Genomic DNA, 19,267 nt, shown 5'->3' on the forward strand with positions numbered 1-19,267 from the left:
CATATTTGCAATTAGTATTGATGCAAAATTATACCATTCTGTTAAAGTTTTCTTCTTAAATATGTTTATATAATAATCTAGTTATGATATAAAAAGTGAATATTACAAATGTTTTAGTTGAAAAATTAGTTAACTAATACAGCTATGTAAAAGAGTTATTAGGGGAAATGTAAACTTATAATGCTCCCAAACTGGTCACAAAAGTTATTGATTATAATATCTGCAGGAATTTTAGTGTAAAGGGACATAATGTTTCCTGTGTATTCTTGAACCATTTGAAGATAATTTCTGTTCACTGTTATTGAATGATTTTCTTTTGTTTTAGGGATTAAACAATGTTATTGGTATCGACTTTGATTACAGAGAAGAATTCATTTATTGGATTGATTCTAGCAGACCCAATGGAAGTCGCATAAATAGAATGTGTTTAAATGGAAGTGACATTAAGGTAACTAAATATTACAGTGATGAGAGTATTGAATATTGCATTGGTGTGATTGAATAGCATTGAAGATAATATTACATGAGACTTATATTGCTTAAAGAATCTACGAGCTCAGAAAAATATCTATAAGCTTGGTTTGAATTTCACATATACTAAATGAAGACTTGAAATATGAAATATTCGACTTTTATTCTTGTTACATTATAACACTATTACTTTTTATAAAATTTTAAAAAATCAAACTGAGTGAACATAAATTAGAACCTTATTTAGAACCCAAGAAAATGTGATAATAACTTCAATTTGAATGATTAATGACTGAGCTATAATTGTGTTAAATACAAGAGAATGTTGAATCTGAAATTTTATATATTAGAGCACAACTGTTAGAATCATGACTGAAATTATAGCACTGCCAAAATTAACTTAAAATTGAATACGTTGAATCTGAATGGACAACATCACAATAAAATACAAGTCACATTTTGGATATGAGTTCCTGTTCCCCTATGCATGTTATGTTTTCTGTTTGCTCATATCATTTTTATGTTAATTTGAGTTGAATATCAAAACAGTTTATGATGATATGAAGTAATTTGTAATATAAAGAAGTTAGGATTCTAATACATGAATCAGCCATGATGATAACTCTTTGTAATCACTTGTAACATTACAGAAATTGTGAAAGAAGCAACAACTTAAAAATATGAATGAAATATTCAAGTGTATGTGTAGTAGGTAGATTGAACTGATTCATTAATTTATATAAAGATAATAATGTAGCATTACAATATAATAAGAATATAATAAAACAGTAATATGATAGTAATATAAATTCTAATATATTACAAAATAGTAATATAGTAAAATATATAGTAATATAATAATAATAATAATATACAAAATGTTAATAACAAATAGTAATAACAGGAAATTCTGGGAAGAGCTAAGCTCAAGAATATTGTTGTTCTTTAAGAATTTAATATTTGAAAATTTATATAAAAACCATGAATATTATATTATTCAAACTTTAGCATATATTTAATTGTGAAAAGTAAGTTTTTTGTTGTATATACGTCTCTCTCTCTCTCTCTCTCTCTCTCTCTCTCTCTCTCTCTCTCTCTCTCTCTCTCTCTGTCTTTCTCTGAGTTTCTTTCCCTCAAGTTTAGTACTCTACTCTGACTTTCCGGGAGGAGGGGTAATATATTGGATATAATAATCTCATAGACATTCCTTCCTAATCAGGCTTTGAATTGGGATACTCAGATCTCAGTCTTCTGAGTAGCTATGACTATAGGCTGCATATATAGGCCTTGTCCTTGAGCTTTCTGAAGACTAGCACTCTACCACTTGAGCCAAAGCACAATTTCTGGCTTTTTTGTTTGTGTGGTACCAAAAAATTGAAAGCAGCATTTTGTTCATGATAGTCAAGCACTCTGCCGCTATGCCACAAGCCTGATTCACTTCTATATTTGAAAAGATACTTTTTAGTGCACGTCATTTCTTCTGCCTGTCAGTCTCATTCCATTGTTAACTTTATAGGACATCACATTATAAATTTACAGAAACACATTTTTATTTACAGGGAATTAATAAATTCAAATGTGTCAGCTAGTCAGTTACTTCAATCTCCAAAATTAGAATTTGAGAATAAAAAATATCAACCCTGTAGATCGATACGATTGTCTTCAACATTATTAGTATTAATAATACTTTTTGATTCTTATCCTTTGCAGTTTTGGGGGAAGAAGTTATCTTTAAAACTTATAGTTTTCTTCTCTCTACTTATATAATTGTTGGCTTCTTACTGCTCCTATTTAAATAGTACTTTCAGTTATATCTAAATGTACAGAGAACTGAGGAATACATATCTTGGAACCAAAAATAAATGACCATAATATATACATATATATAAAATATCACTTTTTCATACAAAACCTATAGGCTTTTTGAATTTATAATTAAAACATGTATTTTGTATATGATGTTATGTACATGATATTATGTATATGACTATGTTTTCACACACCTTTGTTTATTGCCAGATTGTTTATTGCACATTATGATCTTTCATGGTAATCATTTAAATAGGGCAAAGACAGTGGGGAGCATAATAAATACTACTGAAATCATACTAGAACCTGTTAAGAATAAATAATAGTAATAAGAGTATATGTGTGCTTGTAATGGAAACTTTGTCCCAAGGTTTAAATATTATTATTATTGTATTTTATGGTCAAGGTGATGTATAGAGCACTTACAGTTACAGTCATCACGTAATGGGCACATTACCTCTTGAATATTGTTACTCTTTCCCATGTTTTTCTTCCAATCTTCCTTCCCCATCCCCTCTCAATCATCTTGTTTATTCCCTTCCATTCCTTTTTTTAAAATAAATATATGTATATATATATATATATATATACACAATATATCAGGTACCAAAGTCAGATACAGTAACAAAACAAGATTAACTATGAGGAGAAAAAAAAAAGAGAAAAGAAATAACTTCACATTGTACATTGAGAACAACATTCACAAAGATAAACCTCTTGTTTCCATATCCTGGGGTTAATTTGATAAACTCTAATGGAAATGTAATCACCAACTCTGCATCTAGTCAACTGTTTTTAATTTGACTGTATTTTTTATTCTTAAACCATGTGTAGTTTCTATGGGCCTGATTATGTATTAGGCAATTTCTCTGAAACAAGTAATTATACTGTACTTGATTGTTCTTTTCTTATCTAAATTCCACTTCTAATGTTTAAATAGAATTTTTATCTTGGTAAGAATCAAAATGCAATTTCTCATTTTTTATTTGAGGCATTTGTACTGTTAACTTTTTAAATCCTTATTTTGTTAGGTAGTGCATAACACAGCTGTCCCCAATGCACTTGCTGTTGATTGGATTGGAAAAAACCTCTACTGGTCTGACACAGAAAAAAGGATAATTGAAGTATCCAAACTTAATGGCTTGTACCCTACTATACTTGTCAGTAAAAGGCTGAAGTTTCCCAGAGACCTGTCTTTAGATCCTCAAGCTGGGTTTGTAATGTTAACCATCTTACTTGCTTTCCTTGTGGAATATCTATTTCTGTAGGTTGTTAATATGAAAGTTTTATGTAAGGTGTGAATGTGTATAAAAATCTCACTGAGAAACTATGAACAGTACTACGACAATAGCAATGGAGAAAGTAATTTAAAAATGACTATGTCTTACCACAAATTTACAAACCAAAATGTAGGTACTTTACAGGCTTAAACACAGACATTTCTCAAACTAATCAATATATTTATTGTGGCAATGAATGAAATACAAATATTTCAATATTTTGAATGTCTTTATGCTTTGGGGAAAAAAAGGCCAACAAAAACTATACACTTTCACATCATTCTTTGCAGGGTGTTGTTGTTGTTCTCCTTAATGCTGCTGGGATTTATTTTTGTTTCTTTTTTAATTTTGTGGTGGTCTCAGATATGAGTAATATAATTTAGAGCATAGCCAGTAGAGATGGATAATAGAGGTGCACCAGAAAATGTGTTCAAAAGAAACACAATTGGAATGATGGGAAAGCCTCATATGGGAAATGTTTTTCCTTTGCCTTTCAAAGTGAGAATGGGAAAAAGCTATTAAAAGGTTCAAGGATAGTAGTTGGAGGTTTCAGATGAGGGGATGGCACATTAATATGCCTTAGCTTTCTAAGGTATGGTTGCTAAATTTCTATAGATTATTACATTTATCATTCCATTTCAGTTACAGAGTAAGTAAAAAGAGAATGCATGCCTTTACACATTTTGGACTATAATTTAGATACTAACCACTTCTTAAAATAACAAATTTAGAGGAAGTTTTATGTTGTAAAGTATTAACGTATTTATAGTGCTTCTAATACTCTATTTAATTTCACATAGTATATTTCAACACATATCTACATTTATCACAACATAAAAAGTAGTTTGGGGGTGGGGAGTTTGGCCTACGGTTAAGAGTGTGTGGTTAACATACATGGAGACTGAGGTTTGATTCCTTAGTACCATATACATAGAAAAAGCCAAAAGTGGTGCTGTGGCTCAAGTGGTAAGGCTAGCCTTAACAAGTCCAAGGACAGTGTTCAGGCCTTGAATTCAAGCCCCAGGACTGGCAACAAAAAATAGTTTGATTTTTTGTAACATTATATAGTCCCTCTATGGATAACTGATAAAGTGTTGATGTTGTACTCCATAGTATAATTTGAAATATTAATTTGGGTAAATGCAATATTGAAAAGAGATTTGCACTTTGAATGCTTTTGTTTCCAAGGTAATGAGCATATTTTAATACTTCACTTTGTAGTTATAAAACCATTTTTATTACATTCTAAAATATTTTACTTAACAGAGCAACAGAGAGTTCAAAAGATTTTAATGAGGACTAGGAGTTTGGCCTAGTGGTAGAGTGCTTGCCTACCATGCACAAAGACCTGAGTTTGATTCCTCTGTATCACATATATAGAAAAAGCGGGATGTAGTGCTGTGGTTCGAGAGTCTGCTTCTATGGAAGCTTCAGGGGATACTAAATATTGCTATATCTTTTATTTAGTATATATAGGAGACTATTATTTTGGCAAAAATTTTATGTCTGACTAATAATGTTGGCAACGTATTTTGTTATTTTCAAAGTCATCATGACTGATTTAACTTCTGATTTGGTATCATTCACTTCCCAATGAGAGAAACAGTGCCAGTTTGCCAATGTATTGTAGAATTTCCTGTATGTGAAACATTGACAACATTCTAGCCTAATGAATGCATCTGAATATAGCTTTATAGTTTATACTTTCCAGGTTATAGTTATTACCTAATAAGACAAAAGCAACCTTAAATTATTATAAGTGTGAACCTATCCATTAAATATATCAATCAAATCAGCAAAGTACTGAAATATTTTACATTTTCATCAAGAACTCCTTAATTTCACTTTTTGATAATATTTGAATTATAATATGTATATCACACTTTATAACAAAATAAAGTGATAAAACTGGATTTCTTTTTATGAAACAATTAAAGCTGCCTCTTCTAATAGCTATGATTTAATGACATTTTATTTGTTCAACTTGTTTTCTTAATTCCCTTTGAGTGAATCAATAAGCAACCTGGACTGTAGCTTTTATGATATGAGTTTTAGCCTGAAAATAGCTTAACTGTACAAAACCTTGTGTGCAAGCCTATTTTAATGATGGAGGTTAAATGGATAAGATTATGTAATAAAATGCAAGTGAACATCAGGTTACCACTATAATTTTCATGTGATTTGAATATAGAACTGCCACCGACCCCTGTTTCCTTGAGAGGTATGATTTGGGCCCTGAAATCTGATCAAGAGCAAGGCAAGGGTTCTTATGCTTCATTTTCTCCAATCATACCTAATCACATGAACTTCTTGCAATTTAGTGGATGCGACCTCTTCTTTCTGTCTTTTCCATTGCCAGACTCCCTGTACTTTATCTGAATTGCACTGAAGTACAACACAGCATTCATTATTGGGAGCTGTAAGTCTAATGGAACAGCCAATTTTTCAAGGAATGTCTTCTGAGATGATTTGTTTCTTTCTTTTTTTTTTTTTTTTTTTTTTTTTTTTTTTTTGCCAGTCCTGGGTTTAAGCTCAGGGCCTGAGGACTGTCCTTGGATTTTTCTGAAGGCTAGAGCTCTACCACTTGAGCCTCAGCACCACTTCTGGCTTTTTCTAAGTATGTGGTACCGAGGAATCGAACCGGGTCTTCGTGCGTGCTAGGCAAGCACTCTACCACTAGGCCAAACTCCTGGCCCATGATTTCTGTTTCTTATTAACAGTATGTAAATCATAACATTGTGAATAAAATAGCTAGTAAGAGCAGTTTAGATGCAACTGTAATCTCATTTTTTCTCCTTATTATTACCTACTTAAATTTTTGAATTATTTTAATCAATAGTAATCTCTGAGTAATAATCATTTATATTTTATACTGCTATAAAAAGCTAAATTTATTATTGTATACTTTAAAAAAAGATAAAATGTAAAAGGTTTGATCAGACATGGGATTGATGATATAGTTGATATTAAAATTGTACTGATTGCTGAGTGCTTGTGGCTCACACCTGTAATCCCAGATACTCAAGAAGCTGAGATTTGAGGATCATGGTTTGAAACCAGCCCAGGCAGAAAAGTCCCTGTGAGATTCTTATCTCCAATTAACTACCAGAAAACCAGAACTGACACTATGGCTTTAGTCGTTGTGTACTAGCCTTGAGCACAGAGGTTCAGGAACAGTGCAGGCCAGGCCCAGAGTACAAACCCACAATCAATAGAAAAAATAAAAATAATTATACTGAACATTTAAATATTCTGTTTATCTTAACCATAGACCCTTGTGAACCAATTTAGCCCATGATAGGCCTAATTGATAAAATAATCCCCAATAATTATTTAATTCCTCTTTATTTTTTGGAATTTTTTTCATAATTGACACTGTTCTAGCCAGGAGTCAATGTAAGGATGAAAATCACTTTTTGCCTACAGACGTTTGATAGTAGATAAAAAGTGAGAAAATAATTACGTTATAGTCAATATCTCATATGTTTGAGAAAACAGAAATGATGTTAGTTTGTATCAGAGAAACCTTCCTGGACAAAAATGGTCCTGTGGTAGTGTTCTGGGTAAGAGATAGTCTTCAGCAAAAGGAAGTGATCTACAGATGCACAGACACTTAAATATCATGATGCATTTGGGAATCGCAAGGAGTTCAAGTGACTGAAACAAATTAAGCATACATAATTTAGGAAGAAGTTCACAGAATAAACTAGAGCTATGAGTAACTTAAACACAGTACAATACAATCCATTGACAACAAATGAACAAAGTTCCATGATTTCTAGGTAATGCAAATAGGTAAATATCATTCACAATAGGGAGATGTGCAAAAAGTTATAAATATCACTAAGGAAAATGACCAATTTCTAGATCTTTTGCTATGGCATATTTGCATCTAAAAATAATGAAATGGAAAACAAATACAATTTCAGTAGCATTTTATGAATCAGAAAACTTCCATTTTCTTTCTTTATGCTTGTATTGCTTACATAGAGTCTAAGAAAGATAAGATTATTTTTTATTGCTTTCCTTGAAACACATATAAGAACATTAAACTTTAAACTGGGTTAAATGATTTTCTTGAGATTACTTTGGTAGTACACTATCAAACCAGCAATTTAATTGGTTTCCAAAATTCAGTCTCATATTCTTTGCATTTACATCCCATCATAGTTTCCACTAATGAAAGAACATGGATCCTGAGCCCAGTGTTGAGTGTCCATCTAATGAAAGGAGCCACAAACCTTGTGCTTTGGCTATTTTAATGATTAGCTTTAAATTTAAAAGTAGTAGTGATGTTATAAATAGCATTGCTAGAGGATTGCTTTATTTTATTATTAGTAGTAGTAGTGGTAGTGGTAGCAGTAGTATCTTTCAGTAGTTGAACAAAGAGGTGTCATTTAACAAAGCAGTTGATGAATACAATAATCTTGATTTCATTTGTATTTCTGAGGCTCAGACCCACTTAAGGGTTACCATTTTCTAAGTAATCTATTACTTAGCTACACCCCCATACCCTACACCTTATATTCAAAGGTGTAAGTTCATTTTATATTTTTTATCTCTAGATAATTATTAACTAATCCATAGAATATGATTGTAGCTGCTAATTTTTTTTAATCTGAAGTATATATTCATGAAAATACCTGAGACTTGTAATACCAGCATCTGTACCTGCTGTTTCCAGTACAAGGTTTACCAATGGAACAAGCAGGTAAAGATTCATTTTGCAATTCACAGCATTTCAGACTTCGCCACAGTTTCTGAATTGAATGCTCTTTCTTTGGATTGAGTGACAACTCATTTTTCCAAGAGCAGCAATTATGATTTCCTGTGGGAAAGACAACTAAAATTTGCCTAAATGAGAACACATTGAGAACATTTAATATTATGTGATTTTTAAAATTCTAAACGTCTTACTTCCATTAAGAATATAAGTTGCATATTGTTACAGTATCTGACTTTGTTATCTGATATATTGAATTTATTTGTATTTGGTTATTTGAAATTTGATAGGGAAGGGGGGAAAACCAAGACGGGTGGGGGGTGTGGGGGGGAGGGTAATGGGTACCAAGACATGTGAAAGGGTATCAATGTATGTGAATTAATGCACCTTCTATCTGGCAAATATCATGTAACCCTTTTACTAATTACAATAAAAAAAAATCCAGAGAAAAAAAAGAAATGAAGTAATAAATTCGTGAACATTGAAATTAAGTTTAAAAAATATATATAAGTTGCATTAAGGCGTGGTGGCTCACACCTGTAATCCTAGCTACTCAGGAGGCTGAGATCTGAGGATCAAGGTTCAAAGCCAGCCCAATCACAAAAGGACCCAAGAATCTTATCTCCAATTAATTTCTTGAAAATGGGAAGTAGGGCTTGGCTTAAGGGTAGGGCAGTTGTCTTGAGCTAAAGAGCTCATGGACAGTGCCCAGGCTAAGTTCAAGCCCCGTGACCACTGACAAAAATAAATAAATAAAATTTTAAAAAAAGAATGTAAGTAGCTTTAGTGCTCAGACTATGTCTCAATTAGTGTATGTGTGTGACAGAAAGAATTAAATTCAAAACTGAAGGAAATAATGAATGGTAACTGGATGTGCACTGAGTGTGGAGTTACAGCTACAGTGGCAGCATATTTATACCTACATACAAGTCAGTGCATTGCTATGTAAATAACCTGCATGCTACAAAGAGAAGAGTCCTAAGGGAACTCCAGTTGTGAGGGAAAATACAACATATCAGGATGAAAATACAGTGCCTAATTTCTGTAGGCAGGCCAGAAATATCTCATTGAACTTTACAATCACTAAGAAAAATATTTTCCCAGAAAATTCAAACAACTGGTTTCAGTATTTCCCTATTTATGCAATGAAGACAAATGATTACCTTATATTGCAGAATTAAAAATAATTACAGGTGGGAGAAACTTCTGTAAATTTATTACCTGAATTGAGGAATAAAAGCTGTGATTAGACTTTTACTTAATCTATTTTAAAGGAATAGTGTATTATATTTAATTATTGAAAATATCCTCAAAAATAAAATAGGCCAGTTGTTATGGTTACAAGCTGCAGACATTCTTTTCAAGTTTATATTTGGTCTGGCACAACAGACATTATTAGGCAGTGAAATTTTTTTATATGTAATCTTAGATGAACTGTATAATACTATGTGGGTACAATTCAGAATTCTCCTTGAATATTTTCATTGAAATTTCCATTTTAAGTTTTAATTATTTGCAAATTTTTATACTTAGGAAATTATACAAAGGTTGAATTTTAAAATGTAATATTATTTGGTTCAGTGTAGGCATTCTCAGATTTTTTTAGAGGAAAACTAAATGGGGCTTAAGTATGGAAATAATACTGAGGTATCACAATTGTCTTTTGTCTGGTACTGGGTAAAATGAAGATTTATACTTTATTCAGTGTAAGATATTTTCAAGACAAGCAAATCTGTGTGTGTGTGTGTGTGTGTGTGTGTGTGTGTGTGTGTGTGTGAGGGTGCATGTGCATGTACACACTTGTGTGTGCAGCCACTTAGGAAGTACAAATCTAAGCATTTTTCTTCCAAGTTAGCTCAGGTCTGTTCATTTCTTATCTCCCATTAAACCAGCAAAATGCAGTATGCTCAAGTGGAAAGCAGTAATAAGTGAGAGTAGGAGGCTCTGCCCAAGTACTGATCTACCTCCCAAAAGATTTTATTTATTTATTTTATTAGGTCATGGGGCTTGAAATCTGGGTCTGGGTCCTATTCCTGAGTTCTTCCTACTGTCCTGTTCCCTGAGCCACATCGCCACTTCACTTTTTCTGAAGGTTAATTGTAGATAAGAGTCTCAATCTTCAGATCTCAGCCTCCTGAGTAGCTAGGATTACAGAAGTGAACCAGCAATCTTGGCTCTCCCAAAGTTTCTTTAAATACAATATAGTGCTTTCATAATTTTTGATTGCTCAGTTTTTAAAAGATAGATAATATTATTACATACACAAATCAAATATAATTACACACCTATACATACATGAACCAGTCTTATCAGGTGGACCAGGATATTGCTTAAAAATGTTATTAATTTATATATGCCTTCTCTAGAAGACTTAAAAATAGATGTTATTTACTGACCACATGCTATGTGCCTATCAGTGTACTCATTTATTTTTTTATTCACTGCTACTGAAATCACTGGGAATTCCTCAAAACCAAAAGTACTATCTCTTAATTTTTATGTCCCAGTATAGAAATTTTATGTGGTCTCAAAAAATATCCTGTTTTGGCTGCGTACAGTGACTCACATTTGTAATCCTAGCTACTCAGGAGGCTGAGATCTGAGGATCAAGGTTCAAAGCCAGCACAATCACAAAAGGACCCAAGAATCTTATCTCCAATTAATTTCTTGAAATTAATTGGCACAAAAGGACCTGAGACTCTTATCTCCAATTAACCTAGAAAATGAGAAGTGGGTCTTAGCTCAAGGATAGGATGGTAGCCTTGAGATGAAGAGCTCAGGGATAGTTCCCAGGCTGAGTTTAAGCCCCATGACTCACACACACACAAAAATCCTGGTTTGGGCTGGGAGTTTGGCTTAGTGGTAAGGCTGTTAGCTTAGCATGAACAAAAGACCCAGGTTGGATTCTTCAGTACCACATACATAGAAAAAAGCTGGAAATGGTGCTGTGGCTCAAGTGGTGTGGCTCTAGCCTTGAGAAAGCCCGAGGACAGTGCTCAGGCCCAACTTCAAGGCCCAGAACTGGCAAAAAAAAAATCCTGTTTTAAATTATTGTTCTCCATCTGTGTAAATATAGATTTGGTATTTATCAGACATGTTCTATAGTTGACCTATATTTAGATTATTTGATTATGATGCATAAGGACCTATATCATGGTGGAAACTTCATTTGCAATAAAGAAGTGAAATACTGTGAACTATGAAATGACCAAAGCACATTTATTTAACAAGTATTTCATGGTGCAGTAATTTTTATGAAAATCTATATTACTGCTCCAAAATATCTGAAAAAAAAATGAGTACATGAGCTTTTTGTTAAATAACAATTAAAATATATTTCTGATTTCGGGTAGTTTTACTATAAAAACGATTAGGTTTACCTTGTTTAGAAAGCATTTCTCAAATATAGTTGATCTTCTAACCCACATGAAAATGTGAAGTGACACTAATCAGGAAATAATTTGTAGAGAGCACAAGGGGGCAATGTGAATTATGTTTTCATGAAACTATCTTTACAAATGAAAGAGCATGGTCAAGGTAAATTATATGATAAAATCTCAGGATTGAAAAATGAGATAAGATGATTAGCATTGCATTTTATATAATTTTTTTTAAATTTTATTGCTGGGTAATATATAGGGTTCAGTTATATTCATCAGGTATTGGGTGCATTACTTATTACACGTTGATAACCCTTCTCATGTTTTTGTCCCTATTTCCCTCCCCCAACCCCCACCCAATCATCTTGATTTTCCCCTTCTCTTCCCTATTTCAAATAAAAAAATAAACATATACAATATGTAAGGTAACAAAGTCAGATACAAGTAACCACATGAGATTAACCATTAGGGGAAAAAAAGAACATAGTACATTAAGAACAACAATCACAAAGATAAACCTCTTATTTCCATATCTTAGAGTTCATTTTATTTAGTCTCATCCTATATGACCATATGTGCATACCTTTTGAGCTATTGTGATCCTCTACTAGGAGAGTCTTTTTCATAGTTTTTGACAAAGTGTAACTAATGATGAACACTATAAAATGTGTCTTTTATATACTTGAGATCTTTGTCCAAAAAGCACTTAGAAAATAGAAAATAATTTAGAATTGGTCTTATGTATAAATTAGATCATTTAAAATGCACAAATTTTAATTGCCGTTCAGAGCATTGTATTTACATATAGTAATTTCTAGTAATTTTCAGTTACAGATTAGTTCTTATCAGATATATTCTTCCTTATTATTTATCACAATTAATTATAATCATAACAGTTTTACTATCTTTTGCTAGTCGTGGGGCTTAAACTCAGAGTCTGAACACTGACTTTGGGATTTGTCAAAGCTAGAGCTCTATCATTTGAGCCACAGGAACCCCTTCCGGATTTTTTTGTGTATGTGGTACTGAGGAATTGAACTCGGGTCTTCCTGCATGCTAGGCAAGCACTCTACCACTAGGCTAAGTTCCCAGCCCCTTTTGTTTTCTTTTCTTTTATTTTTTCCTTCCTTTCTTTCTTATTTATGTTTTGTTTTATTTATTTATTTATTTATTTTTGGTGATTTATGGGGCTTGTACTTGGTCTGCTAGCCTTCCCTGAGCTCTTCAGCTCCAGGCTTCAACCATACCCTTGGGCCAAGCCCCACTTCCCATTTTCTAGAGGCTAATTAGAGATAAGAGTCTCAGGTTCTTTTGTGCCTGGTCTGGCTTGGAACCTTGATCCTTAGATCTCAGCTTCCTGGCATGAGCCACCGTGCCCAGCTTCATTTAATTTTTAAGTTTAGTTTTAAAGTGTGTGTGTGTGTGTGTGTGTGTGTGTGTGTGTGTGTGTGTGTGTGTGTTGGTCCTGGGACTTGATCCAAGGGCCTAGGCCTTGTCACTAAGCAACACTTTGCTCCAAGTTAGCACTCTACCCCTTTGAGTATAGCCTATTTCATGTTGGTTTTTAAATGGAAACAGGCCAAAGAAGTGAAATGTTGTGTGATGTTTTACTCCTGGGCTGTCTGTAAACCAAATGGCTTCTGATTTTCTTTCCTAGGTATTTATATTGGATTGACTGTTGTGAGAATCCTCACATTGGCCGTGTTGGGATGGATGGAACCAATCAGAGTGTTGTCATAGAAACCAAGATTTCTAGACCTATGGCACTAACAATAGATTATGTCAACCATAGACTCTACTGGGCTGATGAAAATCACATTGAATTTAGCAACATGGATGGATCTCATAGATACAAAGGTTGGTCGAGCAATATCAATGAGTCAATCTTTTACTGTAACACAAACACACATCCATATATATATATATATATATATATATATAATAAGCTTTAGGAAATTCATCTCAACATTAATATAACATTATTATACTATATTGTAAAACTGGGAAATTACAATTAGGCAATTTCATCAAAAATTATATAACGTTTGCATATGTGATTTTGATACTGTCAGTTTTTTTATAATTGCGTTTTTAATTTTTTTCTGTAATAAAGGAGCAGTAGTTTTATAAATTAATGTATTTACATAACACAATTGATTGTAATAGCTGAAAATTTCCTTGTAACCTGACAGTCTTAGGGCAAATTGATAGGATTTGTGATTCATTTGAAGAAAATTGAAACTATAGCCTTTATTGCCAGTAAAACAACATTTGAAAAGTTATAGATTGAACTATGTGTGTAATTAAATTTACTATTAGTCAATGATAGTTGCTCTAGCACAGAAATTAATATAAAACATCTTTCAAATTAGAATAACATTCAGCATACAATGTAAATGTGAATGAACATAGAATCCTACAAATGTTTTATTTTTCTCCTTTGTTTACTCTCAGTTCATTGAAACCACCTGAAGTGTCAGACAAAGAATTAGATATCAGGGAAGAATTATGAATAAAGCGGTTTATTATTAAGGAAAGGATAGTTAATAACAAAGGAATTAAAGAGCAATGCATAAGGAGATAATGAAACAAGGACTGGTTGCATGAATAGGTTGAACACAAGCTAGAAATGATTGACAGAATTCCTCAAACTATTTCAAATACCGGTTGTATCTTAATGATTAAGTTTCTTTTTCTTTGAATTTAAAGAACAATGAATTTTTATTACTCTTTAGTGACCTCACATCACATTTAGTATCAGATGTTTGAATTTTACAGAGAGGTTTCAAATAAAGCTCCTGTTCATATGACCAAGCTTATCATATTGCTTTTTCTCAGGCAGTAGGCTTAGAGAAGTCTCTTGATGGAAGAGAAAAGAAGAAATAGAAAAGGAGAGAATATGATTACAATGTCAGATGAGGCTCTCAAAATAGTTTTCAGTATGGAACACTAAGAAGTATGAATTCACAGACCCTCAAAAGAAAAATGTAAATAATACAAAGGCTGTGGAAAGTCTAGGAAAAATAGATCTGTGGTGGGTTACTTGCCTTGCATGGATAAGGCCCTGGGTTTGGTCCCCAAGGCCGAAAGAACAGTAGTGATAGAAAAGTTAGAAATATGAACAAGAAGCTGTGGTTTTAGGATTGTGCTAAAGTCACATCATTTCATATATTTGGTTAAATTTCTCTGTTAATGTTTAAACAAATACATATTTTTGGTGACTCAAACTCAGATCCCAGACACTGTCCCTGGGCATATTTACTCATGGCTAGCACTCTACCATTTCAGTGCCCAAGTCCACATATAACTTTTTGGTGAGTCATTGGAAATAAGAGTATCAGAAACTTGCCGGATGTTTTACCTCACGTCTGTAATCCTAGCTACTCAGGAGGTTGAAATCTGAGGATCACAGTTCAAAGTCAGCTCAGACAATAACATCTGTAGTATCCTTATCTCCAATTAACCACCAGGAAACACAAAGTGGGGCTGTGGTTCAAGGGGTTAGGGAGGTAGACTTGAGCTGAAGAGTTCAGGGACAACACCTAGGCTCAGAGTTCAAATGACGTATATATATATATATATATATATATATATGTATATTAGAAACGTTTCTCACAAGACTGATTTTGAACCATGATCTTCAGATCTCAGCCTTCTGAATAGCTAGGATTATAGTCACAACCACAAGTACTAAGCACAAACTATGTCCTTCAAATACATTATATTTACAGGAAGCCATTGAAGATACTTTATTTAAGGTAAAAGCACTGAGGGATGACAAGTAGATTCCAAATGTCGAGATTAACAAACATCTGAATAGCATTTGATTGAAGCCTTATTGAAATACAGTAAGATTATAAATACAGAAAACATGTTGGCATTATCAAAATGTCTTCCCCAAAGAATCAATAATATCATGTCTTGCATTATTCTGAGGTAATAGGGATCAAAATTTTATTGTAGAGTTTAACGTTTTCCCTATGAAACTATATGCCTTTCCCTTTTTATCATTTGCCAAAATTACCAAGCTGCTGTGAATATTTAAGTTTGATGTACATTGAGGTTTTTGCAAATTTTGTTAGAAAGGTAAATATAAAAATATATATTTGTATCACACAGTTGCTTATTTTTCTTTTGATTCTGGTGTTTCTGTATCAAGTTCACAGGTGAAATGTAAAGCTATTAGGAAATACTAACTTCATCCACCGCTATTTTAAAATGTGACTCAAATATGGATGTCTAATGCTTTGAAAAACTTAATGGCCAGTAAGTTATGTGCAGCTGATCATATAAAATAACATTTATCAAAATGAACTCCAGGAAATGGAAACAAGAGGTTTCTTTTTTTGTTTTTTCTTTCTTTTTCCCTTATATTGTTTATTCACCTATTTTGGGGAGATTAAGGAGGCCACAGAAATGGCAAGACAAAGGCTGAAGAAATGCAGTACTGATACTTAGTAGACACCCACAATTTGTCGATGGGAACTGAGAGAGAGATTGGACAACATTCAATTAAATGTACTCTTTATCTCGCTATGTAACTATAGCCTCTCTGAACATCACCTTTACAATAACAATTAAAATATTAAATGAATGATAAAATATAGTTCACTTATTGATGTTGACTCTGGATAGAGGAAGATATTTAGGTAAGAAAAACCATAGGGGTCATAAAATATTAGCCAAAATATTATCAAGTATAATATTACTAAAATAGCACTTCAGAAAACATGAAAACACTTCACTTTGACCATCCCTTGAAGCTCAAGTGGGAGAAAAAGAATAGAGTTGAAGACTAATGAAAGATCTATTGAGTACCTTATTCGGAATCTGTCAGTACTTAAATGACAACCAGTAATTACCCAGTAGTAACTAATAAGGTGATCATTTTACTGAGCCTCAATTGTATTTGCTGCATAGCCAATGAAAGCAAGGGCCATTTTTGGTGAACTTGGTAAAGAGGAACAGACTATTCTATTCTGCACTTTTGCCTTGTTAGGATAAATCAAATGTACACATTTGTAGACTTTAATAATGATACTTTTTTGTGGTCAGTCATGGGACTTGAACTCTGGGCCTGAGCACTGCATCTGAGCTCTTTAGCTCAAAGATACCACCCTACCCCTTGAGCCACAGCAATACTTCCTGTTTTCTGGTGTTTAAGAGATAAGTGTCTCAAGGACTTCTGTGCCTAGGCTGGCTTTGAACTGAGATTTTTAAGATTTCAGCCTCCTGAGTAGCTAGAATTACAGTCATAAGCCACTGCACCCAACATAATGATCCTTTTTATATCAAGGCTCTTTGCAGTATTTTGTTCTCAATTATTGTGTCTGTTAAAATTAAGACCTAAGCTCCTTATAACTATATACCATCTAGTCATAACACAATAATTTCAGAATACAAACTATGTCTGAGAAAATTCAGAAAATAGTTCTTTTAAATAAGCCTACTTTTTGTAATGAGGAAAAGTTAATCTTTGCCAAAACTTAATTTTCAAAATCATTACCCACAAAATTTATTTTGACCATAAAATGAATAAATGAAATATTATTCATTATAATATTTTTCTGGTTCAAAAATCTCTAACCTATATATTACTGTATTCTTCTATTACAAAAATCTTTAAAGTTTCTGATTCCTCTGCATTAAACAAAATATTAGATTTCATTCAAGGTAAACATTGCTTGTAATATTTACTTCTATTTTTCTAAACATTGATTAATTTGAATATTTGGAAATATATAAAAATACTTAACAACATTAACCTCTCTTTAATCCATATGAGTGTTGTGCTTTGTGTAATGTGTGTGTGTAATGTGTCTGTGTGTGTGCTCATGCTTTATTTCTGCCCATTATTTTTTATCATTTATTCAATAATATCTCACTAAAACCTGTGTTTCTGGGCTAAGCATTATTCTAGGTTTTGATGACTAGTTTCTGGCTTCAAAAGCAGTTTAATATAGAAAAATGCTTATTAGAGGACAATGACAAGATTAGTATTAGATGTATTCAGTATTGTGAAAAGGCAGCAGGAACATCAACACCTTTGCTGAGGGGAGGAGAACTCAGTAATGTTACTGATTTAGAAAGACTATCAATAGCAAAAAATGTGGTAAGTGTACTTCTCATTGTTGGAACAGCCTGTGGAAAGTATAGAGTCTTGAAACTGGAATTTAGAGGATTTGATATGACTACAAATCATGTAAGAGGGAGAAAGCAATATTCAACAAACAAGAACAAAATTTGGGGCCATATTTTTACAAGCTTACTGTAGTACATCATTTCCATTTGTTCATTACTCATAGGGAGCCTTTGATACTATTTAGATGATAAAGTGCTATTATTAGATTTGACAACAGCATGGAAAATGAAAACCCTAGTAGGGCAACCAATTTAGAGACTACTGAAACAATTTCAGCAAATATGCTAAAAGTAATTAGAGCTGTGGGAATAGCAATACTATGTGAGCAAGGGTTATTTAACAGATAAATCAGAAGAGATCAGTTAAGTTTAGAGCAGAAAAACTGGAAGTTTAAATGATGTATAGTGTTGTTCCATTAGTTGAAGTGGGGGAATTCCATTTTGTGTCTATTGTTTTACACATAGTCATACATTATCAAGAGAGTAATAAACCCAAATAAACCTAAATTTGGCAATGTTATTGACTGAAATTATTTCAGTGAGACACATTTTAATGGTATGTGTAAGCATGTTGTAGCACCTCTTGTCCTAGAAAGCAATTCATAATATTTTGATAACTTATTCGGAAGGAGGAATGTACAAAGGCTTCCTACTTTAGGACATGAAACAGTTCTAAGGAGAGATTTGGCAACCAAAGATATCCTCTAGATGGAAATATTCAGCTTATCAGTATATTAATCTCTATATAAAACTAGAATGTTTCCACTTGAATAATAAAAATCCTGGATCTACAAATTTTGGATTCTTCCTTTACCACTTTCAAGCATTTATAACTACAACTTCCCTCCCAGAGTTTTAGGTTTTGATTTTGAAGAAAGAATACAATTTTTTATGAAGGTCTGAAGGTCTTTATGTGAAGTAATATCTTTTTAAATAATTTTTATTGTAATTAATAGAAGGCTTACATTATATTTACCAGATAGAAGGTGCATCACTTCACAAACATTGATACCCTTTCTCATGACATGGTCCACATTTCCCTCCCACCCTCCCCCTGCTTATCTTGATTTCCCACCTTCCCCATCCAATTTCAAATAACCAATTAAGCACATATAAAATACATCAGATAACAAGGTGAAATATTTTAACAATGTGAGATAACCAAGGGATGGCAAAAGAGATGAGCAATAACATAGTACATTAAGGACAACAGTCACTCATTATATGGCTTTTGTTTCCTTATCCTGGAGAGGCCTGAAGATTATTATTCAAAGGTTTTCACTTTATGGTGAAAAGAAAGGAGGAACAGAGAAGGAAAGAAACTGGCTCAAAGTCACACAGCAAGAAATTCACCTGGTTCCCATATACTTTTTTTTAAGTACAGTAGACTCTCCTGAGTAAGTCTTACACAATTCTAGAGACAGGTGAATTTGGAAAGGGCAAATAAGATGCAATAAAAGGGT

General features: G+C 32.7%; 1 protein-coding gene across 1 annotated transcript in view; it reads left to right on the forward strand.

The window, feature by feature from the left end:
* Positions 1 to 19,267, forward strand: part of Lrp1b (LDL receptor related protein 1B) — a 1,652,823-nt gene that overhangs the window by 1,410,646 nt on the left and 222,910 nt on the right. The window contains exons 58-60 of the mRNA XM_090342868.1: positions 326 to 448; positions 3,312 to 3,493; positions 13,321 to 13,520. Coding sequence (XP_090198994.1) covers positions 326 to 448; positions 3,312 to 3,493; positions 13,321 to 13,520 — 505 coding nt within the window. The remainder of the gene's footprint in view (positions 1 to 325; positions 449 to 3,311; positions 3,494 to 13,320; positions 13,521 to 19,267) is intronic.

The sequence above is a fragment of the Megascapheus bottae genome, chromosome 12 (assembly GCF_031878675.1).
Source record: "Megascapheus bottae isolate mThoBot1 chromosome 12, mThoBot2.hap1, whole genome shotgun sequence".
NCBI lineage: Eukaryota > Metazoa > Chordata > Mammalia > Rodentia > Geomyidae > Megascapheus > Megascapheus bottae.